Source organism: Barbatula barbatula, assembly GCF_947034865.1.
Source record: "Barbatula barbatula genome assembly, chromosome: 19".
Lineage (NCBI taxonomy): Eukaryota > Metazoa > Chordata > Actinopteri > Cypriniformes > Nemacheilidae > Barbatula > Barbatula barbatula.
Genome location: NC_136782.1, coordinates 18,864,418 through 18,889,634, shown reverse-complemented (window position 1 = coordinate 18,889,634; position 25,217 = coordinate 18,864,418). Strand labels below are relative to the sequence as shown.

General features: G+C 39.5%; 2 protein-coding genes across 2 annotated transcripts in view; one reads left to right on the top strand and one right to left on the bottom strand.

Moving 5' to 3' along the window:
- Nucleotides 1-19,897, top strand: part of kmt2bb (lysine (K)-specific methyltransferase 2Bb) — a 33,793-nt gene extending 13,896 nt beyond the window's left edge. The window contains exons 16-37 of the mRNA XM_079482282.1: nucleotides 32-145; nucleotides 1,134-1,336; nucleotides 1,566-1,655; nucleotides 2,280-2,390; nucleotides 2,594-2,670; nucleotides 2,798-3,009; nucleotides 3,110-3,213; nucleotides 3,391-3,528; nucleotides 4,472-4,630; nucleotides 4,719-4,836; nucleotides 4,925-5,003; nucleotides 5,561-5,721; nucleotides 5,816-5,971; nucleotides 6,054-8,976; nucleotides 9,052-9,144; nucleotides 9,381-9,490; nucleotides 9,890-10,027; nucleotides 10,758-11,010; nucleotides 15,283-15,390; nucleotides 15,756-15,839; nucleotides 17,070-17,199; nucleotides 17,290-19,897. Of these exons, the coding sequence (XP_079338408.1) occupies nucleotides 32-145; nucleotides 1,134-1,336; nucleotides 1,566-1,655; nucleotides 2,280-2,390; nucleotides 2,594-2,670; nucleotides 2,798-3,009; nucleotides 3,110-3,213; nucleotides 3,391-3,528; nucleotides 4,472-4,630; nucleotides 4,719-4,836; nucleotides 4,925-5,003; nucleotides 5,561-5,721; nucleotides 5,816-5,971; nucleotides 6,054-8,976; nucleotides 9,052-9,144; nucleotides 9,381-9,490; nucleotides 9,890-10,027; nucleotides 10,758-11,010; nucleotides 15,283-15,390; nucleotides 15,756-15,839; nucleotides 17,070-17,199; nucleotides 17,290-17,565 (5,837 nt within the window). The 3' untranslated portion in view covers nucleotides 17,566-19,897. The remainder of the gene's footprint in view (nucleotides 1-31; nucleotides 146-1,133; nucleotides 1,337-1,565; nucleotides 1,656-2,279; nucleotides 2,391-2,593; nucleotides 2,671-2,797; nucleotides 3,010-3,109; nucleotides 3,214-3,390; nucleotides 3,529-4,471; nucleotides 4,631-4,718; nucleotides 4,837-4,924; nucleotides 5,004-5,560; nucleotides 5,722-5,815; nucleotides 5,972-6,053; nucleotides 8,977-9,051; nucleotides 9,145-9,380; nucleotides 9,491-9,889; nucleotides 10,028-10,757; nucleotides 11,011-15,282; nucleotides 15,391-15,755; nucleotides 15,840-17,069; nucleotides 17,200-17,289) is intronic.
- A 232-nt stretch (nucleotides 19,898-20,129) lies between these two features.
- On the bottom strand, nucleotides 20,130-23,184 carry igflr1 (IGF-like family receptor 1). Its single transcript, XM_079482283.1, has 7 exons — nucleotides 22,962-23,184; nucleotides 22,697-22,883; nucleotides 22,239-22,308; nucleotides 21,869-21,968; nucleotides 21,634-21,723; nucleotides 21,023-21,151; nucleotides 20,130-20,890 (listed from the first exon to the last, which is right to left on the bottom strand). Exons 1-7 carry the CDS (start codon nucleotides 23,050-23,052, stop codon nucleotides 20,568-20,570), a joined length of 990 nt encoding a protein of 329 aa, XP_079338409.1. The 5' UTR covers nucleotides 23,053-23,184; the 3' UTR covers nucleotides 20,130-20,567.
- Nucleotides 23,185-25,217: the final 2,033 nt, after the last annotated feature.

Genomic DNA, 25,217 nt, shown 5'->3' with positions numbered 1-25,217 from the left:
AACATGTCTTTGATCGATGTATGTTTTATAGGAAACTACTGCACCATGTGCTTCAAGTGTTATGAAGATAATGACTATGACAGTCAGATGATGCAGTGTTCCACATGTAACCACTGGGTCCACGCTAAATGTGAATGTCTGACAGGTGAGTGAACAAACCAGGAAACATCCGTCTTTATACAGATGGAGAGATGGTGTGATCAGTTTGGCCACCCGAATCTTGTCACTTTTGTTCACCAACATATGTATGCAGTATATTTAGGGGTAGCGCTTTACAAAAAGATTGTATTTGTTAATGATTGTTAATGCATTGGATAACATGAACTAAGAATGAACAAGCCTTCTGTTTTTATTATCTGAGAATGAGCTATTTCTATCTACATACACCGCGGGTGCCCCAATAGATTTAGTACTAAAGTATGTACTTTTACTCCTATTCATAGATACATGTTTTGAAAAACAAAATCAAAAGTTTAAGATTACTTGAAAAAAATTCTCATGATCTTAAAAAATGTATTAATCTGAATGTGTGCGTTTCAATGTTTTAAATAAATATTGTTGACGAAAATATAATTGTGGCAACATATTTATCAGAATATATTTCATATCTAGATTATAAATATAGATTTTACTAGAAATAAATAATCTTAATCATATATTTACAATGGATTATTTGGACCACTTAATCAATAAAAAGCAATCAATAAGTACTGAAATTCCTTCAGTTTTGCACAAAAAGCGTCCCAGGTCGAGACCTCAAGAAGCTGGATGATAAAATGAAAGTGAACGATTCTAGTCAAAGTATGGCCACTTTAAAAATGCTCAAATTGAAGACTTCATTTATGTTGGATGCCTTTTATTCGCAAAAATTCCCACAGCTACATTTGTGTTATTTCATGGTTTCGATGGGTTTAAAACTATTCTATCCAAACCGTGGAAAATATGAACAAAGAGTGATTCTAAACGTTTTGCCGGTAGCGTATTTCTTACACGCCTCATGTTTTTTTTATTTAGGGAGTTCATGTGCGGTCACATAGATCTGATGAAGAAGTTGTGAAATGTGATTTTTAGTCACCATTAGGAAACATTTCTTATATCTGCTGACTAATGTCTAATGCTGAATTTTCACACAGATGACTTGTATGAAATCTTGTCCAGTCTGCCCGAGAGTGTGGTGTACTGCTGTCAGCCGTGCTTACAAGCCCAGCCCGACGGAGAGGTCGGCGAAGCCGGCTGGAAGGAGGTGCTCCACCAGGAGCTCAGGGCCGGTTTGGAGAAATTGCTGTCTTGCCTAATGAGCTCCAGCCTCACCAAACACCTGGTCACCTGCAAGGGGGTCCGTGTCTTTTGTAGAAAACTCTTATTTAGTTTTTAGTCTGAAAATATCACTTCAAATCATGTTTATATATACTAGTGACTACTTAGTGTTAACCGAAAGTGCACAGCAAATCTGTTGTGCTTTTTGAATTATTGACACACTTAATGAATTGATGTGAAGCATGAAACTGTATACAGAACCTTATATATACAGAACCTTATTAACCTTTGATTATTTTGTCTCGTAGTGTGCTGCAATGGGTTCTCCAGACACTGAGGCTGTGTGTGACTTTAATGCCGTTGGAATGAAGTTTGAGGAAGGCTTGTACACATCCCTGGTTAGCATCTTAAGTAGACAATTCAGTAAATTTGGACGACATTTTGGAAAATGTGGGACAACAAACAGTTCTGATGCACGTTTGAATACCAGTGTGTGTTTTTTCCTACGATGTTGGTCAATGGTTATCAGGAACTGTTTGGTCATAAGCATTCTTCCAATTATCTTTGTGAATAAATTATGACGGCAAGTATTCCTTTAAGTGAATATAGAGGAAACACAATTGTGAGTCACTTTTGGATCGAATGCTGTAATTTGGGCTATAATTCATCTCACAGATAGTCTGTCCGCATTTCGCGGTTCAGTTTTGGCTTTTCAAACAGCTTATTTTAGAGAAGTTAACCATGGCTTGGAAAGGAACTGTAATAGGTCATTTAGATTTGTGATATGAGAGACTTAAAAACAAAGTCAGTAACAGAAATGCACGTTCTTCACGCTCACTTGATGCCAATAGCGGCACATGTGCCGAGGTCGCCAGCTCCTTACATTAGCAGTTTTACTTCTTAATTTTAGGTTGAGAGATGCATACGTTGATTTAGGATTTAATATTTAACTGACTCATTTTGTGATCCAGAAGAGTATACGTTTTTTAATGGAATTTTGTTTTTATGGTTTTGCTGAGCAGAAGTCTTTCCATGAAGATGTGGTAAAAGTAATCTGCCGTAACCTCGAGGAAGAGAAAGGCCTGCCAGAGGACCAAAGACCCACTGCCCTGGCCCGCTCCTACTATCTGACGGTCAGAATCTTGCATATATTATTGCGTATTGTTATTGAGTCATTGTTAGGAAATGATTATGGATTAAGTTGGTATTTGACAATGGGGTGCAGATGTTGCAACAGCTGTCTCCTGTTCCTCACTGTTTGGGGGTAGATATGATCTGAGCTTTACTTATTTTTATGACGCAGTGGTTTTAAAATGTACTTTTCAATCCTTTTTAGCTGTTAGAGGAAGTTTATAGTTGGTTCAACAGTCAAGACCCTAAAGTGTGGGATCCACGCTATACACATCTGCCAGCGTAAGCGTGCCTCCTTTTATGTGATTTTCGTGTTTGTGCTCCTTGGAAAATAAAAATGTATGCTCCTGTAAATGAACCATCGTCTTTGATCATCACTTAAGCTCCGTTGTCGTCGCCTTTGTTTTAGTGGTATGCTTTCACACGCCGTGATGCCTCCAAACTACGAACACGTTTATGCACAATGGCGTGAGAAAGACACTGAGGATGACGCACCGCAGCTGACCGAAAGCCACGTTGAGATGAAAATGGGAGAAGAAGCTGATCTTTCCACACCTTTGGCCCACAACACCAGCAGGAGTTGCTATATGGACATGAGGGAGATACGACTGAGGCTGAAAGGTAATTCAACATTAGAAGTGTATATATAGATTGTCAATAGTCATAGGTATGAGCCGGACACATGTCACATTAAATCGCCATTGTGGTGTTTTTTTCCCAGGGAAGAAAGGTCGACCCATGAAAGCAGACCCGGACACTGGCTGGTCGAAAGACGACGAAAGGCAGTGCGCTCTGTGCCAAAAATATGGTGATGCAAAGGCCAGTGTAAGAACATTAAGAGCTCATTCATTTGAACGTCACATTAATAAGACATTCTCTTCATTGGGGTGTTTTTTAAGAATGTATTACCTAATGGTTACATACTAGGATCATGTATTGCATTGCACTGAAATGACAGCATGCGTGACTCATGTCTGATGGGATGTGTTTTTCTCTTCCCAGGATGCAGGGAGATTGCTTTATCTGGGGCAGAACGAGTGGGCTCATGTGAACTGTGCCATGTGGTCTGCGGAGGTGTTTGAGGAAGATAACGGCTCGCTTCTGCATGCCCACAGTGCTGTAGCGCGAGGTCGTCTAATGGTTTGTTTTCAGTCTCGTGATTACTCTGATTTCATTTCTAATTAGGAAAGAGTGGAACTACACACTCTGCACACGCTTTGATACACGCGATACTTCGTTCACGATTATAATTGTTTATAAAGTATGATATTCAGAAACAAGTGATTTATTTCCGAAACATGAAAAAATGTGGGTAGAATTTGAGGTTGAAGTGAATCTTCTGGATGTGAATTTATAAAAAATGTATCGGTTTGAAAAGAATACTGAACTTTAACATAATTGACAAAATAATAAGGGTTAGACAACAATAACCCCTAAGAAATGACTCTTTGAAGCAGTAAAAACACAAATAAGCCAAAGACATGTTGACACGAATGGGCGTCTTCAACAAATCAGAGTTGACAGTAGCTCTGTGATACGTATTTTAAAGGTTTGGTATCGATATGTTATTCCTCGAAATATCATTGCCACCCCTATTAATAATATCTACAAACTTTACATATTTAGTTTAAAGAACATGGGTTAATGGACTTTCAAAAAACGTATGACATTATGATATAGAAGTATTTTAATGTGTGTAAACTAGAGATGCACTGATTCCAAATGTCGTAACTTATACCGATATCCGATTGTTCTGCGTAATATCTGCCGATACCAATTCTGTAGATTCGATGTATATTTCTTAACGTTATTAATTCATATATTGACTATTAATATTGAACATCAAACTGGTGATCTTAACATTTTCCATATACAGAGATCAAATTCATTGCATTTTCCTGTCCTCATTTGATTGAAAGGATATAATGGCCATTTTTATTGTCTGTTTTTAAACTAACGAAATTGCTTTTACCGACCGATGCCGAATAGTTGCCAATAAATATTTCTTTGTATCTGTAGTATAAACCTCTGATTCCGTGACTTATGTTTGATTTAGCGAAATTTCCATCTTTTCCTGTTGTAGCGTTGTGAGCGGTGTAACCGAACTGGGGCGACGGTGGGTTGTTGTCTAGGTTCATGCCAGAGCAACTACCACTTCATGTGTGCCCGCTACCGCAACTGCGTCTTCCAGGATGATAAGAGAGTGTTCTGTCACAAGCACCGTGAACTCATAAGTGGAAAAGTATGTGCTATTTTGTCAAGAAACACTCTGTTTATCTGCACATTGTATGATTGTTTTAAAGAACACTTTGTGTTTCTTCTTACCCAAGATCATCAGTGGTCAAGGGTTTGAAGTGCCCCGGAGAGTTTATGTGGATTTTGAAGGGATAAGTCTTCGCAGGAAGTTTTTGACTGGATTAGAACCGGAATCGATCAATTTAATGATAGGTTGGTTTTTTAAGTTATATAGAAAGAATCTTGCCTAATAATTGCATACAATTATATTTACAATTAAAATTATTCTGTTTTTTTGCAGGTTCTTTGTTAGTCGAAAAGCTGGGAAAGCTTAGCGAATTATCGGCTTGTCATGGCAAACTTTTCCCTGTGGGTTACCAGTAAGTAACTTTTGATATCATGAGACGTTTGTAAACTGTTTAAAAACATCTCCGGGTTCGTGATAAAATGCCAAGGGAACATCCCTACATTCAGCACGACTAAGATGTAAATGACCCTAAACTTTCGAACACATGAATGCTGTGGTTCACTGAAGTTTAATGCGTGACTGTTTTACCTCATCGTCATGGCAAAAGTTTATTATCAGGGCAGATTATATCAGAACTGGTTACAAAAGCGTTGAATGAGTTCACTCTGTGAAACCAAACAAGTTTGTTGGGAGTACTGTGTGGCAGAAATGAACTGTAGCATTTATCTTTGTTTTGTTTTTCTTATTCACACAGCCTGGTCAGCATTAAAATACCTCCTTTTGATTTCTGATTTGAGTCAGAAATACATGATTTAAAAGTAAAAGTCTCTGGATGCTCTGTACCATATTTAATATCCCTTGTTTAAAGAAATAATAGCATGATAATATGCCCTGTCATATGTAATGGATGTAATGCACTTTCAGTTTTGGCTACTTCACATTACTAAAGACTTAGGTTTTTTTTCTTAGATGCTCTCGCTGGTATTGGAGTACTGTAAACCCCCTTCGCCGCTGCAAATATACATTTCGTGTTAGGGATGTCCAACCACCAGTTCAGGAAAAGCCAGTGGAAGATCTGCCCGATCAGGGAGAAAATTGTACAATTGCCCACAGTCCATGTCCCCAGTCAGGTGCGTACATTATAATAATATTGTTATAGAGTGAAGGATTGAAAATATCTGGAAATTATATTCAAATTATTTTTCCATTTTATATTTCCATTAGACTCTGAAGCACGGGTTATGGAATTGACCCTGACAAATTCCACTGAAACAAATGCCATCTTTGCCAAACCGGACCTTGGCGCTCGCCCCAAAATCCCTTCGTACGCTCAGAACAGGAGACCCGCTGGAGGACTTTCCAGACCACTGCCTTCTCCAGGTAATACAGATAAACAACAGTGATAGACCATGACAGCGTCATTTATAATTTGAAGCATCAAATAATATTTTTCTTTTACCAGGAGCTGCCCCATCCAAGCCTCACCACATCTTGACAATTAGTGATCTGGATGACACTCGAAGGCCACGACGGCACAGCCCACACTCCCAGAACAGCGGTACCCGCAGTCACATGACCTCCCCTACTCTCGGATCCCCAGCAGGCCCAATGACATCTAGAGCAGGTGGATCCCACCACCCAAAAACCTCCCAACCTACCTCCCCAATTTTCCCTCTTGGTGCTACTGAAAACCTGCTGACCTCTTCATCAGCTCGTCCTGTTGGTCGAAGTGCTTCCTCAGTCTGGGGTTCTGGAATAATGATGCCTCATTCTACCTCAGGACTGTTTTCTCAGTCCACACGGCAAGGTGGCATTGGAGGCACCCCTTGCACCAACCGAGTACTCAGTTCTCCCACACATCTCAACACAAGACCACGGCCTTTTGAGTTTAATCCTTTGGACTCTGTAGAACTTCCACACAATTTCATAGCCTCACCACAAGAGCATCCAGCAGAAAATGGTGCCTTACCTTTAGGAGACTCTTTGGGTACACCAAAAGCTAATCATCTTATAAGAGATGAGGATTTCCCTTATTCTTCGTTCCACTTAGAGGCAGATCTGACCGTGGCACCTGAGCTAAAAACAGAGCTTGAAATTGAAGAAACAGTGCTGAGTGATGGAGTAGCTATGAACTGCAGTGCTCAAATTGTAGTTGGTGAAGAAAGCCAAGAGGACTTTTGGGACCCGGGGGAGAAGAAATCCATAATGTCCACTCCAAGATTGTCTTGTAGTGTTGACCCTTGTAGGCAAGACTGGGATAATAGTTCTTCCGATGAGGATATGGAGAACTACTTTGATTTCTCTCGCACTGTAGTCACATGCAAGCCGCCAAGAGATGCCTCCCAAACGCCTACATCTCCATCTTTGAGGCAGATTTCCCAACTTGATGGTATAGACGATGGGACAGAGAGTGATACAAGCATAGCTAATAGTGATAGCCAGAGCTTGAAGAAATCGAATCAGGCCCAAAAGCCACACAAATCATTCAATTCTCAACCACATGAACAGGCAGCTAGCAAGGGTTTCTTTACAAGTACGGTCTCTAACATTTCTTCAAACTCTGTTGACTCTCCCTGCTTAGAGGCGGTTGTTGATTTAAACTATTTTGGTGTACCACAAGCATTGCAGTCAAATTCTTTGCTAGTTTTTCCTCCACAAGACACTTTGAATAATTTTCTCGACCCAAAATCTACAAATGCAGCATTTTCTGAATACAGTAAAGATTACCAAGAATCTAGTTTAGTTTTTGAGCCAGAGACACCCTTGATCCTTGAGAGATGCGATCCACCCTCACCCAGTGCATGTTTCACAGAACTGGTCCCAGTTCAGGAAGATTCTTCAATTGACACACAAGGGGCAAAGGAAATAATCTTGGATCCTAGTAGTGGGCACTTTGTGTCTTCTATGGATGTGTCTACAGTTTATCCAAACCACTTGCAAGAAGGTACTCCTGGTATTCTTACTTTCTGCCCAGTTAATGGAATTCAGCAACAAACTACAGTGTTAGCCAAATCTACCACATCTGTTGAACCTCTGTCCTCCTTGTACCCTGTCCAAGCTCCTGGGGGTAAGATGCTCTTACCTCCCATGGAGACTTTTAGAACCAAACTACATCCATCTACAGTCTCAAGGCAACCAGCCCCTTCAGTTCCTGGAGGGGCAATGCCTTGTGTTCCCACAGATTCGCCACAGAATCCAGAGTCAATGCTCTCTGTGCCATCAGCCACTGGTGTGCCCCTAGGGACCCAAGGGCCAGTGTCAGGTACAGTGTCTGTCCCATTTTACCCCACTTACTCTGAGCCCATCGGCTCTACAACAGTTGGCGTAGTTTCCTCGTGCCCTTCTCTAACCTCCCAACCATCAGATCAGTGTAAACCCATGCCTTCTGCCACTCAACCAGCCTCTGCTCCAGGCGTCATTAATGGGTACAACACTATGCCTACGCAAGGAGAAACTGGCTTGGGAAGGACCATTTCCATAAATTTTTCCACCCCCAGATCAGCAATTGAACCCCAACAACAGTTAGTGACCCAAGCGTTACCAGGCCACGCTATTCTCACTGTAAAGGAAGTGGGTGGACCCAACGTTGATCCCACCCCACATGTGTTACTTGTTAACCGACTTGGTCAGATTTTTGTTAAGAACCCTCAAAGCAACACCTTCCAGCTGCCAACACCAAATTCGTCTTCTTTCAATTGTGTCACCCAGATTGCCAGTCTCTTGCAAAGCAATGCTTTGTCAGCAACGCTTGCTGCGGCTGGCAACTTGCAGGCGTCTGCAGGGAGCGCCATTCAAAACCAACTCCCCCAAATTGTGACCCCGTTGGCACAGACCTCTAACACCATTACCCAGCTACTCACTACTAATAGCAACGAAACTGCATCATTACCAGCAGATGCGAAGAAGCCACGAAGGAATGCCAAAGCTCCTGCAGATGGATCCACAGCAGGGCCGAAGAAACCAAGGAATAAGAAGGAGTCTTCCACACCTAGGAGGACCAAATCTGGCCCCTCAAGCAAGCAGTCTGCAGGTCAGGTGACAAAGTCCTCGGATGCATATCAGGCAGAGAGTGCCCAAGCTATCATCAATCAAGCTATGGCTGGTTATTACGACCCCAACAAGACCGTTTCCCATGTACTCAGCCCTGTGTTACCCGAACCCATCAGTTCAGTCGTTTTACCTCAAGATCTACTTGTTGAACCAGAAACCGTGGCTGCTCCACTATCTCCACCAGAAGCAACACCTCGACTAAAGCAGGTTCGAATGAAAAGAGTGTCCTCACTTTGCGACCGCTTTGCCGTCAAGAAATCAAAAGCAGACTTTTTAGAATCTGATCTCCCTAGTGGATTGGAAGAAGTTCGCAAGGCAGGCTCGGTATTGGCAAGGTAAAAATATAGCAATTTCTATCTTTTGTTACTCGTTAAGTGTGTATGTCTTATGTTATGTCTTAATGGATGCAGATATGGAGTTCGCATCAAAACGCCAACCGTTAAGGGAATTCTTGACCTGGACAAGATAAATGAAGAGCCAAATAGTGACTATGAGAGTGCAAGGTGAGTCTACAAATGGACAGGGAAATTTTTGGGAAATCTTTTGTATTGGTATTAGTTTTGCCTTCAGACAGTTTTGGAATTTAGAAATGTATCCCACTACTGCTAAAATCATCGTAATGTTATAATTTTTTTATCTTGTTGATTTTATACAATTATTCATGCTTAAGAGTTTTCAAATGAATAATTTTCTATTTTAAAGTTTTTGTATATCTTTAAAATGTTACATTTCTCTTTAGACCTGGTCCATGGGATCGTCTTTCATTGCCACGAGTTGGAGACAGCAACAAGCCAGCAACTTACGATTCTGCTAACCGCAGCTCACTAACCGACTGGAACAAATACTCAGGCATGCTCTTTTATCCCCCCTTTGAGAATTTTTATTCAGTTGACAGTCTTTTGATGGATCAAACACAGAAATGTTATATTAAGATTGTAATAAAGTTTGTTATAAGGGAAGGAAGGAGGCGGGAACCGGCGAACATTCAAACTTTAAAACTTTAATTAAATAAACAATAAACACGGAAGTAACGGACCGACAGCCACCTCACGGTCGACTGCCGGCCATAAAACATACTTAAACTAAACATATATCCGGGCCCGGTCCTCTCTCGTCAACAGTCCTGCCGAACATCCTTTTAAGCTCCCAATCTCCTCCGTGATAAGATGCGGGACCGGTGCGCGCACAGCTGCGTCACGGTTCTCGTCCCGCCTTCCTCACCACAAAGATATTCATCTTTTCTTTTAGGGATGCTGTCTTGCTCGGACGATGAGATGCCTCCCTCAGACTGTGAAGAAGAGAGTCCTCACAGCCGAGACCACCCTCACTTACGCTTTGAGATCACAAGCGATGATGGCTTCAGTGTGGAGGCAGAAAGCATTGAAGGTATGAGCTCAAGACAGTGTTATACATCCCAGAAAAGTTGTGGCTGTAAAAAAACTAAAATAGTTTTCTTTTCATCCTGAATGAGTCAAACTGTAAAAGGAACAACAGACCAAACCCAACTTTTTCTGGCAATGAAGAGAGAATGATTCAAACTGTTTTTCGAGATAACAATTGAAATGGAGTCACGTCTGAGCCGATAACTCAGTGGACAGTGTTTAATCATGTGTAATGCAGAAGCGCATCTGCCAAGACGCATACTTTTTTGTTATCGTTTATTTAACGCAGTTTGTTTTTAAATATAATCGTTGAAATAAATGTGATAACTTTGGTCTTCCGAATCAGCTTAATGCTGCAATCCGAAACACTTTTTGGTTAAAAATTGACCAAAGATCATGTATTGATTAGGTACTTAATTTTTAACAAAAAAATGTTGTCTACTTACCCCAATTAACGAGATTATAATAGGGATTTATAATTTAAGTGTTTTTTTTGCGCCAGTCAGATTTTGTGGGACATTTTGTGATTTTGTCAGGTTGATTCACCTTTGTGTGGTTGCCAAGTCTACGGCCATTGAACTGCTGCTGTTGCGCAGATTTGGCAACCCAGATTCATCCACACATGTTGAGCAGTGCCAAATCACAACCAATGTGAAGAAAGCTCTGCAAATAATATGCAGGGATGGTGGCAACAGTTAAATTGTAGTTAACTAACTGAACTTTTTTTGTCACAGTGGCTTGGACGGCTGTTCTCGACAGGGTCCAGGAGACCCGTGCCATTGCAGGTCTGAGGCAGCTTTCTTTCTCTGGGATAACCGGAGCTCGTATGATGGGTGTGCTGCATGATGCTGTAGTCTATCTGGTGGAACAGCTCGAAGGAGCAAAACACTGTCAGGGCCACGCCTTCCGCTTTCATAAACAAGCCAGTCAGGAGGACGATCTGCCTGTTAACCCAAGCGGCTGTGCTCGCTCCGAAATCCACCTGAGGTCAGTTCACTTGCTTATTGTTTTTTGGACTGTTCGTAATTAGACGTCTATTTATAATACTTTAAACGAATAACAGTTTTGTTAAATGAAATGGCGAAGTAAAAATGTACACTTTAGCGTAAAAAAGATCGATTCAAATGCAAACTGCTTGGTATGCTTTCCAATCGCTCTTGAATACTTGAATGTGATATTTGAATATGATAAGCCCGCATTAAGTCTAGCGTGTCTATTCCTGAAGCCTTGGAATAGCTTGGTCTCGTGTGTTTTATCGGGGAAAAATGGCATCGAATGGAACATAACTTGCGCTCCTTGTGAACTGGAATCACGGCAGAATAACCAGTGATGTCCACTTCGCAGGGCATTTACAAACTTATTAAGCAAACTTCTTAAGGTGGATAAGAGAAATGTAGAAAATGTGTAGATCCGGAGGTCGTGAGGACCATGAGTAAGAACCGCTGCTATCGGTGTGTACCCTATAAAACAAGATGTGCAGCTCAAGAAAGCGTAGAAGCATGCTTGCGTTCTTTCACACAAGTGAAATCGTGTTGCTCATGCACAGGGAATCAAAATTCCTCTGTGATAAAGGTCGGTTGATGAGATGCAACATGATCTGGAAATGAAACGCCGCAGTCATAATAATTCCTAATAAAATGTAGAGATAAACTGCTTTGTTATTAACCAAACCAAACCATATCTAAGGGACAAGGTGTAATTGTTATAAGCGCGAGCAGTGCATCAAATGACCATAGAAACCATTAATAACAAGGTGTGTGTTGAATCGCACCGCATCCAGGGACAGAATTTCGGTTTATAATCCCAACCCGAAATTCATCCTCGTCATTACTTCACCTCTGATTCAAGGCCACGTTTATTAGTTTTAGGGATGCTCCGATCCACCTTTTTTGCTTCCGATACCGATTCCGATACCTGAGATTCAGTATTGGCCGATACCGAGTACCGATCCGATACTAAGGTAAACATTTTAAAGTGCAAAATTACTTGATAAACTGTGTGCATTGCTGTGCAAGACATCAGGCTCGACTTAACATAAATTTCCTGACCCGTAAAACAAAATAACAAACTAATGATTCACAAATTTAGTAAATAGTTTACTAAACCAGCACCGGTGCAAAACAAATGAAAAATAGAATAAAAATGTTCACTATCTTTGGACAAAAGACATTCAAAATTATAGTGCAAATTAAGCAGCTGAATAAAACAACAGCTTCACTAGCTTGATAAACGGGTATAAATAAATGGAAACAAAATATCTTAATAATTTTTAAGAAAGTGCAAAAATAATTTAAAAATCAATTTGCAATAAAGCAGCTGAAATTGAGCAAAAAAGTTCTAGCTTTACTGCTTTAGATATTCAAAATAACATGAATCAGATCTTTTTAATGCTTTAGTCACTAAAGCAAAGTCCACTTAACTAAACTAAAGTTTAGTGAAAATAAAATTTAACATCCAACACAGAAACAGATGAATAAAACACTAGCTTCCCTAGCTTAGTAAAACTGCACATGTTTGTTGCATTTAACGTGGCATTTTGTGGCACAAAATTCTCATCCAACCAGTGTGCGGTTAAACTTAAAAGCGACACAGGGGACACGTCGCAGCTCCAGATATCTGTTGTAAAACTCACCGCATTGACATCTTTAATTTTTTCGGATATGTGTTTGCTGACTTTTCGGTACAGTTCAAGGTAGAGATAAATATCAGATAAATATTTACGCTTCGGCATGTCTTACTGCGGCTCCAGGTGGTTTATAAGGAGTCTGAAGCCATTATTCGCAACGACGGACAGCGGTTGCCCATCCATAACAATGAAAGCGGTGGAACGTAGTGGCTTAGCTGTTGTAAAATAACAGATATTTTGTCTCGCTCCATGCTGTTCGCTGCTATATGTTCACGTGCACTACGTACAGAGCACGTTGCTAGCGTATGATGTCGCACGTTGCTAGCGTATGATGTCGCACGTTGCTAGCGTATGATGTCGCACGTTGCTAGCGTATGATGTCGCACGTTGCTAGCGTATGATGTCGCACGTTGCTAGCGTATGATGTCGCACGTTGCTAGCGTATGATGTCGCACGTTGCGCAAAGCACAGCCACGAGAGAGTATAAGCGCCGTTGTCTCCATGAACTTTTACATCGTCTAGCACAAATTTTATGTCAGATCGGGTATCGGTGACAAATTGCACCGATACCCGATCTAGAATTGTATTCCATATCGACGCCGATACCCGATACAATTATCGGATCATCCCTAATTAGTTTTGACGTCCATAAAAACAGATTACAACATATAGGGCTGTGACGGTAACCGCATTGGTAAGGAGATGACGACCGCAATGTCATCACCTTCATCATTGCATGCTTTCTGTATTGCGCGCACAGAAATGGTTACGTAATGTTGATTTTGTGCACTGGGTGTTTTTTTCCTGCGACTCGAAGTAGAAGTTTGGATCATGGGAAAAGGATGAGCAGTTTTAGTTCAGACGGGTGCGATTTACATTGCTCTGGGTTCCCAGTAACCTAAAGGGAGTCAAAAAATACTTTTGTCTGATGTATTGCATTTTATTGATTTATTTGCTGGTTAAAGTAACCGGAGTGCATACGGTGTGTGATATAAACTGTCTTCATAAATTACTGTCTTCCGTTCAAGGGCTTCTGGGGAAAAAACTCCTTCCTGTGCAAGCAAGAGGGGCAAACCATTAAACATATATTTTGATTTTATTTAAACGAAATGCTAGGTTCCAGTACTTGTGATGTCTACAGATAATGTTCAATAAAACACACAAACATGGGCATAAAAGACTAATGTAAACAGTTGGAGTTCGATTTTAATTGCAAGTGCTTATAGCGATGCTTCTCTTTTGTGGTTTAGGCTATTATTTACAGTTTTACAGTTGAAAAATTAGCAACTTTGGACAAAAGAAAATATTGAATAATAGAAATAAAATGTATGCTTTGGGTATGGAAAGATTTACCAGTCTTATGCTAAGGCCAAATTTATTAACATTAGTTGCAGTGTGTGCTGGAGTTTGTGTGTGAGATTGATGATGGAAGAATCATTTAGATTTTTGACTACATGATTGTTCACATATGCAGTATCCAAATGAACTTCTGCCAGGTTATGTTTTGAATGAAATTGAATTGAAATGTAGTCGTGGCGTAGTTAAGGTACAATTTTACTTTTTTAAAGGCGGTAGGTCTTTCTTGCTGGCCAATTCAATTCTGCCTTACATTTACCATGTACATGTTGGAGAAGGGATGTATCCTAAAACTGAGCCAAATGCTGATTGGTGGCCCCCACGTGTGTACTGTCCAATGGCATCTTTTAACTCGATTGACAAATGGATAAAGAGAAGCAATTGGCAAACGTTTTTTAAAAAGCTATTTAAAATTTGCATTTTAAATGATTTATTATTGAATGTTTTATTGCTTCATTTTTAATGTTTTAAAGCATCAATTTTAGTAAACTATTTTAAATGTATCTATTTAATTAACGTTGTATTGTTTAATTAAGCGCCATTTTAAAACGCAAATTAAACAAACCATTTTAAATAAGTCTATTCATTTCTCGATTTAAAACGTGTTTTAATGATTGAATTGATCAATTGATTCTCTATTTTATTTCCATAAAAACAGCCGATGATCAGGGCCAATGTATCTTGTGCTCTGTACATTGAAAAAGTTTAGAAACATCACCGGTTTGATGTTCAATATTAATAGTCATAGGAATTTAACATTCAGAAAGTTACGAAATATTAATGTAATATTCAGAATCGGTATCAGTATCGGCAGATATCACTCTGAATTATCGGTATAAGTGGAGAAATATTAAGGTTTCTAGACATGAGGGTGAATTTCTGTTTTGTGTGTAGTCAAGTCAACTTTATTTAAATAGCGCTTTTTCAATTTTCATTGTTACAAAGCAGCTGTACAAGAAAACATATTTACTATAAGCAAAACATATAAGGTTATTCAAGTCAAAACAAAAAAAAACAGAAGACAGACACAGAGCAGGTTGCTTTGAGGAAGGGCCCTACATTAAATAAAGGAGAAAACCATCTGCTAGATGTCTATCCAACTATTTATTGGCAGCAAAATAAGTTGTTATTGCAAAACTGTACTTTAATACAGCACGCAACACACAGGGAGGTTTGGGTGTGCTTTATTTTAGATGAGCCACAGATGTTATCTAGCAGCAGAAATTCTGACTATAGGAGAACCGCCTCACCCCTCTCCCCTACTCTTTGTTTCACAGGAAGTCAACCTTTGATATATTCAACTTCCTGGCGTCACAACACAGGCAGCTTCCAGAGACTGACCTGTACGATGAAGAGGAAGACGAGGTTCTTCTTAAATCTACCAGGTCGAAAAACTTTGGATTTTCTTAAGCAGATCAAATAGTTTTTCTCTGTGCCTCAGCATCAGGTTGCTAGCAACTCAAAGGTCGTCCGTAGTCATTAAATGCATTTGCAAAATGCACACATCCCCATTTTAACAATGTATTCATCATTTTAAAATGCGAACTGATGTTTTTTGTGTATGTGTAAGCGTGACGTATGCAACACTTCATATTATTAGTGTCTTTTTGTGAATGTCCTCTTCCTTTTTTTTAAAGGATGCTTTGGACAGCCTTGTTCCTTTTTCACAGCATCTCCTGTTCTGTCAATTGATAGATCAGAGACCTCTGAAACGAATCACATGATAAAGAAAGTCATTTGTGTTTTACAGACGCGCTACGAGTTTGGAGCTGCCAATGGCGATGCGTTTCAGACATCTCGAAAGAACTTCCAAGGAAGCCGTCGGTGTTTACAGGTGGGTTAATCTGAACCATCAAATGAGGAACTGAGTCACCATTTTATTTTTAACCTTTAACTCCCACATTTTATGTCGGTGGAAATCAGCTCATCAGTTGTCTGGTGAACAATTTCTATTAGCAGACATGAGGTTGACATCACCGAAAAGAAACATTCAACCTTAAAAGTCCATCCCAACAAACCCATCCATGCTTCCTCAGCAATGTTTCGCTTCTGTTTTTCTAAATAAATGTTGAGATCGGAAGAACAAGTATGTTTGGTTTAAGGTCTGAAAATCTCTCATTTAGATCCGACTCTTAATTTAGCAAAACCAGCAATGGCTAGGCCTTCAAAATGTTTTGCTTTTTATATTCGTGTATTATCTCCAAGTTAAGAAGACAGTTCACCCAAAAATAAGGAATTCTGGAGTTGTTCCGAATCTGTATACATTTCTTGACACCCAGAAAGATATTTTTAAGAGCGCTTGTTGCCAAACAGTTCTTGGACACAATTTACTCCCATAATATGATAAACTTACAATGGTGGTCAAAAGTGCACCCGAACTGTTTGCTTTCCTACATTCTGCCAAATATCTTGCTCCGTGTTCATCAGAACAATGACATTTCTATAGATTGGGTTAGTAAATGAAGACAGAATTTCCATTTTTAGGCATAATTGTTCCTTTAAGGTTATATTCTCACGCCCCATTGAGTTCAGTGAGACACGTGATAAACATTTGCTTGGAACCAAGACGTGTGCACTTGAACTCAGCCGGCTCTGGGAAAACTGAGCACATTTAGTCCTTGAATATCATGAATGATATGTGACTCAAATAAGACATTCTTTTTCTGCTTTCCATCTTTAAAATATAAAGTCATGCCTTCACATGTGTGGAAACGTTGCCCTGTATCTTTTTTATTCCTGTTAATGAAAAAGTGGCCACCCAGCACAGATTATTTGTAATCCTTTTAGATGCAATAAATAATGTCACAAGAACATCCTTTTCCCAGAACAAAATATTAATCTTTTAAATCTTTCTAATAAATCTCGTTTAAGAACTGTGTCTGAGTCTTGTGGTCTTAGACATCCAGTCCAGTGTTGGGAATGTTGGCTTTAGATAATTTTTTCTGATACCTTTGGGAGAAATCAGATGTGAATGGCTTTTGTGTACTCGAGTTGAATTTACATTTTGTACAGGAAATAGCTTTTCAAGTCACACTTATTCTTGGAATCGTTTCTGAATTCTTAGGTCGGCGATTCACGGAAGAGGGCTCTTCTGTAAGCGGAATATCGAGGCGGGAGAGATGGTCATTGAGTACTCTGGAATCGTCATTCGCTCCGCTCTTACGGACAAGCGAGAGAAATATTACGACGGAAAAGTAAGCAGAAGAGTACAGCCGCTCCTCTTTCACCAAGCATCTTATAAATGTTTTTGCCTGTCTTGATTGTTTGCTTATTCGTCTTGCCAGGGCATTGGGTGTTATATGTTCCGCATTGACGACTTTGAGGTGGTGGATGCCACGATGCACGGGAACGCAGCTCGTTTCATCAACCACTCCTGCGAGCCCAACTGCTACTCTCGTGTCATCAACGTCGAGGGTCAGAAGCACATAGTCATTTTCGCCCTGCGGAAGATCTACCGCGGCGAGGAGCTAACCTACGACTACAAGTTCCCTATAGAAGACGCCAGCAACAAACTTAACTGCAATTGTGGTGCCAAGCGATGCCGGCGCTTCTTAAACTGAGGAGCTCGGGATACGACAACAGAGCAGACAGGTTACAGAAACGAACAGAGCCTTAATGGGTGTTAAGAGGTCGAGGCAGAAGGTTTTTATGGGAGGAAAAAAAAGTTTTGAAGGTTTTGTTGGGAAGACGTTTTTTAAGCAGAAGCGGGACGTCGCTATTCTTACAGAAGTAAATGATGCACAGGATGGTGCAAACGTAGTCGGGCCTTCTAAGATCTTGCATTGAGCTGCATCCTTTGTGGTTATTTAAAGTTTTATCGGAAGAGCCACAGCCACGTGAAGTCATGGTGTTTCCTTAACAGAACTTGATCAAGGACCAGATAACTAAACCTAACATACTTTTGCAAGGTGGGCCTGGAAACCATTACTTGAGAACCCTTTTTGCAGATGTTTGTTTAGGGGCTTAGGGGGAAAATAAATAGTCGTCTGTTGTCAAGGGTTCCGCTGTGCTTCTGTTTTCCCCAACAAAGACTTATGAATGGTAAACAACACGACACCCTCCCAACCCTAAAAAACCGCGGTTGTGGAATATTTTCATGTGAGGACCACATAGCCTGCAGACGCCTAGATATGGTGACGATACTCTGTAAAAACATGCATATTACTAATGACTGATGTAAACGTATAATTGGCATCTGTAGTTTTCGCGCTAGATCACACAAAACGTTTGTGTTTAGCTGAGAAAGACGACTCAGGACGACACTGTAAACCCCTCAGTACCCCCTTTGGTTCACTCTTTGCGCATGGCAGTCATTGCATTACATTAACATGTCCGTGATAGTTTTTGCTCGGAAAAACTCTTCGTTTAACCTTTTTAAATATTTATGTTTACTAGTTTTACAGGAAGTTGACGTCTAGCAGCGAAACCTTCGTTCTTTATTTTCGTTTTGTTTTTATTGGCTTGTGATGTGGTGTAATACTGTATGGACGGGTTTTGAACTCCTAGTCCACTTGAAGGCATTTAATGGTGCTATGATTCACATGAGCTCTGAAACGAGGGAAAGCCCTATAGTTCCTTTTTGTGTTCGAGAAACATGTTGCAGTTCCTTTCGCATAATCATAGCAAGCAGCACTAACATGCTTTCAGATTGCGCTCGTGTGCGTTCGTAGCGTCGCCAAACAAAGGCGCCATTCCAGGCGTACAAAACGCATGTCTACCGTACTTCTGAAGATTTCAAAGAGCCTTGTGTCAATAAAATCATGCCTGAAGAGTATATATATATATAATTTTGTTTTGTCGTGTAGTAGAGGACACTACTTAAGCTCATCGTGACATCTAAACGCATCCGCATGGTGTCGCAGAGTTTGCGGCAACGTTGCGGATCGTCCTGCAATAAAATCATTTTTGCCACAATTGCACATTCAATTGGAGCTGTACGTTTAGCTTGTGATTCACAAACTGCTTGGCGTCCTACAGCTTATAGGACCTCAAATGTCATGATTGCAATTATACTGTGCAGGAGAAATATATCTATATATATTTATAGAAGAGTTATTGAAACAGTTTTTCAGCAGATGGTGACCTCAGCACCTAAGAGTTGGTTGTCGACATGCTGATGCCATCGTTTATCCTATAGAGTATAAAAGATCTTTCATAGGCGTGTTCTATTTATTCCTGTTTGTCTGTGCTTTTGTACGTGACCAAGGTCTTATCGGAAGTTTCTTCAGGGGTTTTTTGGGTTCTTTTTAACCTTTTCCTTTCTTTAACTTGAACGTTGAGGGCGAGTTCTTGCAATGTGGCCTTTTAAAGAAGTGATGTTTCGTGCCAGCTGTATTTTTAAACATGATCTTAGTTGTGGGTTTTATTTGAAAACACATTGCGGTTATCGAAGTGCATCACCACCCCCCCAATCACAATGTCGTCTCCTGCTTTGTTCCCCAAACCCCCCCCTACCAGGGGTAGTGATCTGCAAAAACAAGCTGAAATTGATCTCGTATTTTAATGGAACCAACCCAGACTTGCAAGGATTCTACCTCAAGCTGTTCAGATAACGTCAAGTAATACTAATGCAACATTAGATGAGAATAGATGAGTCTGTGCTGTCATGCAGTGATGACTGTGTGCAATGGAGGAAGCCAAGCACTCGGCAGGGCTTCCTGTGATTATGCGTCTCCCAGAGCTTCATGGGAAACATCGGTTCCTGTGTAGGTCGTTTTAAAAAAAACGTTGTGTTCAAAGACTTAAAAATGAATAAATGTGCGTCTTTGCTACCTTGTACAAATGAACCCTAAGTTTGTAAATAGTTGTATACATATTTCTAAACCTGTTTAATTTTTCTATGCACTTTTTTATTTATAATGTTTTTTGCTTAATAAAGATGTACAATGTTTGAACAAAGGTCAAGATCTTTATTTTTGTGCGCAACACACACAAGTCATTGTTTGGATATGTTTCTTATATGCAGTTAATAGAAATAAAGGTTTAGAAAAAAGCAGACCATTTCTGAATCTCACGTTAATATGTATGTGTTTAGGCAATATTATGATTTTTAATCGAAATTTAAAATAAAAATATAGTTTCTACCTGCATTTATTTGCAGAAAATGAAACAGGATTCAGGTATGTGTAGTGTAAAGCAATATTTATAGCACACAAAACATTTCCTAGATACAAATAAAAATTAAGTGTAATAGACAATGATCGCAAAACCAGTGGTGCTATATGTGGCTCTAGACAATCTGACTGCCAATGTGCTTCTCATTAACTTGGATTTTGGAAAGTGTGCATTTTTGGAATCAACTTCCAGTCCTTCATATCCTGTTTTGGAACAACTGTAATACTGGTGTACATTATAGAAAAAAGACTTACCCTTGAATGGGTAGTTTGCCTTAATATTCTTTCATTTTATTCACTTAAGCAAAAAACAAAAGATAATTGGACCAGACAACGTTTTGCTCAAAACGTCATCTTTGGTGTTCCACAGAAAAAGAGTGTCGCAAACAGGTTTCACATCCCTGAATGAATGACTAAAAGTTGTCTGTCCCTTTAAAGAACAGCCTCCGTTATTCTTTTTCACTAGCGTGAAGCTTTGCCAGAATCTCAACCGCATCATTGCGACCGATACCACTTAACAGTCCAGCAAGGTGGCCAACAGTCCAGTCCGGGTTCTTGGCGACGACTCCCTCCAGGACAGCGACGAGTGGGCTCTTGTGCTCCTTCTTGGAGTAAGCGTAATTGATCCATGCGAAAGAAAGCGAACACTGGGCCGCAAGGTGACGTGTGTTCTTAGCACTAGAGATGTCTGGGTCTAACAACAGAATGAGTTCCTCGAGAACGTCAAGGTTGTTTAGCACTGTATTGAGAGGGGCAGCCTGGACCTCAGGAGCTAGACCAATTGAATAATAAGGAATCGTATTATCGTCGAGGATACATCAATGAAACGCATGAATAAAGCTGCTCTGGAAAATGATAGACAAGAGTTTTATTGGCTTGATTTAATTTGCTTGTGTTGACCCACCTAACAGTTTATAGGAAGTGTCAGTCACACCATGATGTTTTCCGTTGTCGTTGTTTATGCTGAATACAGCGGTTGAATAAATGCTTTTACTCTCCAGGATCTCTTTCATTTCCCCATTGCAGCCCTTTTCTGGTGAAGACAGAAACATCCTGTTATTTTACTGGAGTACATGCCATACAAAAGTAAGAACATTTAAATTCCATTTTAGTATGCAAGTATACAGGTGCTGGTCATATTAGTATTGAGAGCTGTACATGCTCATACGTTTCCGTTGGCCAAGATTTCTAAAAATCCTTTCTTTGTATTGGTCTTAAGTAATTTGGTAAGTTATCAGTTATAATCATCAAAACTAAAAGAAATAAACATTTGAAATATATCAGTCTGTGTGTAATAGATGAATATAATATACAAGTTTCACTTTTTGAATCGACTTAGTGAAACAAACCAACTTTTTGATGATATTCTAATAATACGTCCAGCACCTGCAAGAAAAGTTCAAATATACTGTAATATATTGTACTTTTTGTAAGAGTCGTATACTTATAAGTGTGCTATAAAGTACACTTTCTTGTTTTTTGTTAAAAAGAAGTCTAATGGCACACTTGACCAACCTTGTTTGCTGTGTTTTTTCCGCCGCTTCAGGATACACAAAACACAAAGCATAGTAAGGAGAGAGAAAATCCCTACACTTAAAAAGATGGCTGCAAACATACAAGAAAACAAACATCACATCAAACGTCCTTATTCAAAATATTCCTTCTCCCTGTGTGATCCAATATGCTTGATGTTCATACGGAAATGAATTGAAATAGGTCAAATTGAATAACACTTCACGCAAAACAATACCCGTGGCATGTGCAGGCACGTGTCTTATGGCGGGACTTGTGTTGATGGAAGTGGTGGAATCAGTGGTCTGGACAGACGAGGAATCAATTCTGCTCTCAGTCTATGAAAACAGACGTTAAAGCAATTTACATCTACATTTACATTTATTCATTTGGCAGACGCTTTTATGCAAAGCGACTTACAAGTAGTTTTTATACAGTGGCACATTACTGCAGAGCAATCAGGGATAAGTGTCTATGACTCATGAGATCATTTGTTTTTTATTTCTGGCTAAAAGAATGAACACTGGTCGGTGAAAGGAAGAGCACTAACCAAAACGCGGAGTCAGTATTTAACATTCAAAAAGTTTATCTTTAAAAGGTTGTTTTACTGTTGTGAGGGTGGTCTTCACTGTGGTCTTCACTGGACGGTCAATGCAACGTCCATCTCTAACGTGCTCCCTTTAAAGAAATAGATATGTTTTTTATATAAATAGATATATTATTGGACAACAATGATAATAAAGTATCTGCCTTAATCACACAAAATGGTTTGTAGATTGCAAAACTAAACAGTTGTATTGCCACTTTAAACCATCAGCTGTTCATAATCGAAAACGTCACAAAACTGCGTTTCTATGCAAGATCTGTTGTTCTGATGGTTCCTGCCCCAAGTAACCTCATACGACGCACAGAGACCATTGCATTAAATAAACAAAACAAATACAACTGCCATTGTAACCATTCTTTTTTATAGATATTGCATGACCTGCTCACACTTTTTTCACTCAAGATTACTCAAGATCATTTTGCGGTGTTAGAATGATGCTCAAATAAAACGAAAACTCACACTTTCGTGCAGCAGACGACATCGGATGCGGCACTGCACGGAGATGCTGTCCCCGATGGGCAAGAGCCACATTTTTTGCATTTAACGAGCGATCCGTCGTTAAACGTTCCGTCTGCGCATCTTCGGTAAGCTGCGTAAAGTTGGTTTCCGTTGTCGTCCCTCCCGCAATTCGGGTTAAACTCGAAACCTACAGTACAGCAGAACTTAAAACACAACCGATTTCTACTTTATATTATACAAACGGCAATATAAAGAAGAAAAGTACCCTTCTTGATAGGAAATGTCGTCTCGCATCTTTCACAGGTATACTGCCTGGGAATCCTAAATTCTTCGTCTATGCATATTTCTGATGGCATTATACCGCTTGACTCGCACTTGTCCTGGGATGAACTGATCTGAACTCGGTTCGTGTCGGACGGTTTTCATTAGGGGAGGATCGAGCCGCCGATTATATACTTCACAGCTGAAGATAAAGAGAGGAGGACATTGTTTTTCCTTTATGCTTTAAGCTTTGCTTCTTTAAAAAAATAGACCAGGGACTGTTTTACTGTGCTTTTCTCATGGGGTTTATTTTAGGGAGGTTTAGTGTTTTATCGATAAACGTTACACTTGGCTTTGTAAAAAGTTTTCAGTAAACTGTCGTAACTGTAGCAAAACCATTGATAATATTTGGTTGCTATAGTTTTATGTATGTATAGGCCTATATATATATATATATATATATATATATATATATATATATATATATATAATAGCCTATATATATATAGTTATACATAGTTATAGAGTTTTATATATATATATATATATATATATATATATATATATATATATATATATATATATATATATAGTAGCCTATATATAGTTATACATATATATATATATATATGTATATAGTGGTATTGTTATTTTTGTAATTGGTAGTAATACCAGCAGCGCCAGGGCAAGCTTGTTGGGGGTTAAGTGGAGCGTGGCGCCAGCTTGTGGTCATAAAAGCAATAGGCTACATATAATAACATTATCAGCTTTAATGTAATGCATTCTAGGATCATCTGATGACTTTTTTTTTGGTAAGGAATTGTGTGCCAGGCAAAAACAACAATAACACGCAGACCGATCGGCGTTCAACATGGATAAGATAAACCTGAGGTAAGGCCTATAGGCTGTGCAGAGTTGCGTGAGGTCGAGCCATTGAACTACATAATTCACTGGATTGCGCATTGAAGTCTTAACCAAGGTCAGGAGGTGAAGCCAATGGCAGCGATCGCACCGCCATCTTGGTATGCCCGACTGACAGTATGCACCATTGACTTACAGTAAAATAACCAGTTTTTCAGTTTATTAGGCGCACACATTTACATGTAGTCATTTAGCAGACGCTTTTATCCAAAGCAACTTACGAAGAGTTCAGGGAGCAATAAGCGATATGTCATACAAGAGCAATAGTACGGACACAAAGTTGCTAGTTTCAACTAAAGCTAGAACACTACCTGTTGAGAGAAGAGAGAGGGTTTATTTTATTTGTCTGTCTAGAGTTATAAGAAGATTTGGTTTTTAAGTAGCGTGATACGTTTTTTCACATGTGTGTTTAAATGAATTGTTACTTCTGATGTTTCTTTCTAATGTTTATGTTTATTTTGGACAGAACAGCGACGTATAGACATCTGTGTGTGTGTGTGTTGCATGCTGTTGTATGTTTAGAAATTGTAAAATTTCAGGTTCCTTTCGAACACTAAATTTCAACACTTTTTGCGTTTTGGATCACAATTAACATCTCAAATCATAAATAGGTTGGATGTTGTGAGAGAATTCTCCTGCAGATCTGGGAGTACAAAAACAAGACACAGAGAGGCATCAAGCCTTTGAACTCATTTATTTTAGAAGCTACACGTCTTTATATACGGTACCAAAAAGACATCTGGAAGGTTTCATAGGTCCAGAGATTCACATGATGACCAAATGTACAGCATTGCAAGACAAAGAATGTTTAGCTTAGAGGGAATCCCCTCCTCCCCAAAAATAGCCAAAAGGGAATCCATTCATCCAACTATTTAGCCATATTCATGTCGTATTTATCTGTATTTAGATTCCAGAAATGCCCAACTTTAAATAATTATCCATTTACATGATAAAGACATTTGCGTTTTGAGAATGTACTGTGAGTTACTGTGTTATCATTAATATGTGATAAATCCCTGTTCATTTAATAGACAGATTGGGTATACCAACATGGCGGCGCGGTAGCTTCAGAATAATGACGTCATGAGCAGTGCGTCGAACACGCCTATTTGAGGGCGGTCTTTGCAGATAGAGACCTATCAGATAGTCTCCCAATCGTATGACCCAATCAGAAGGCATAAGCAGGCAAAAAGGCTTGTACTTTTTATTTTAAGTAAAAACTATGTGCTTTTAAAATTGTATAACTTAATAGTTCTGGAATTGATTGAGATGTCATTATTTGTAAGTGTCTGCAAAAGTGTCTGCTAAATAACTTAATGTAAATGTTGTAAATTATATC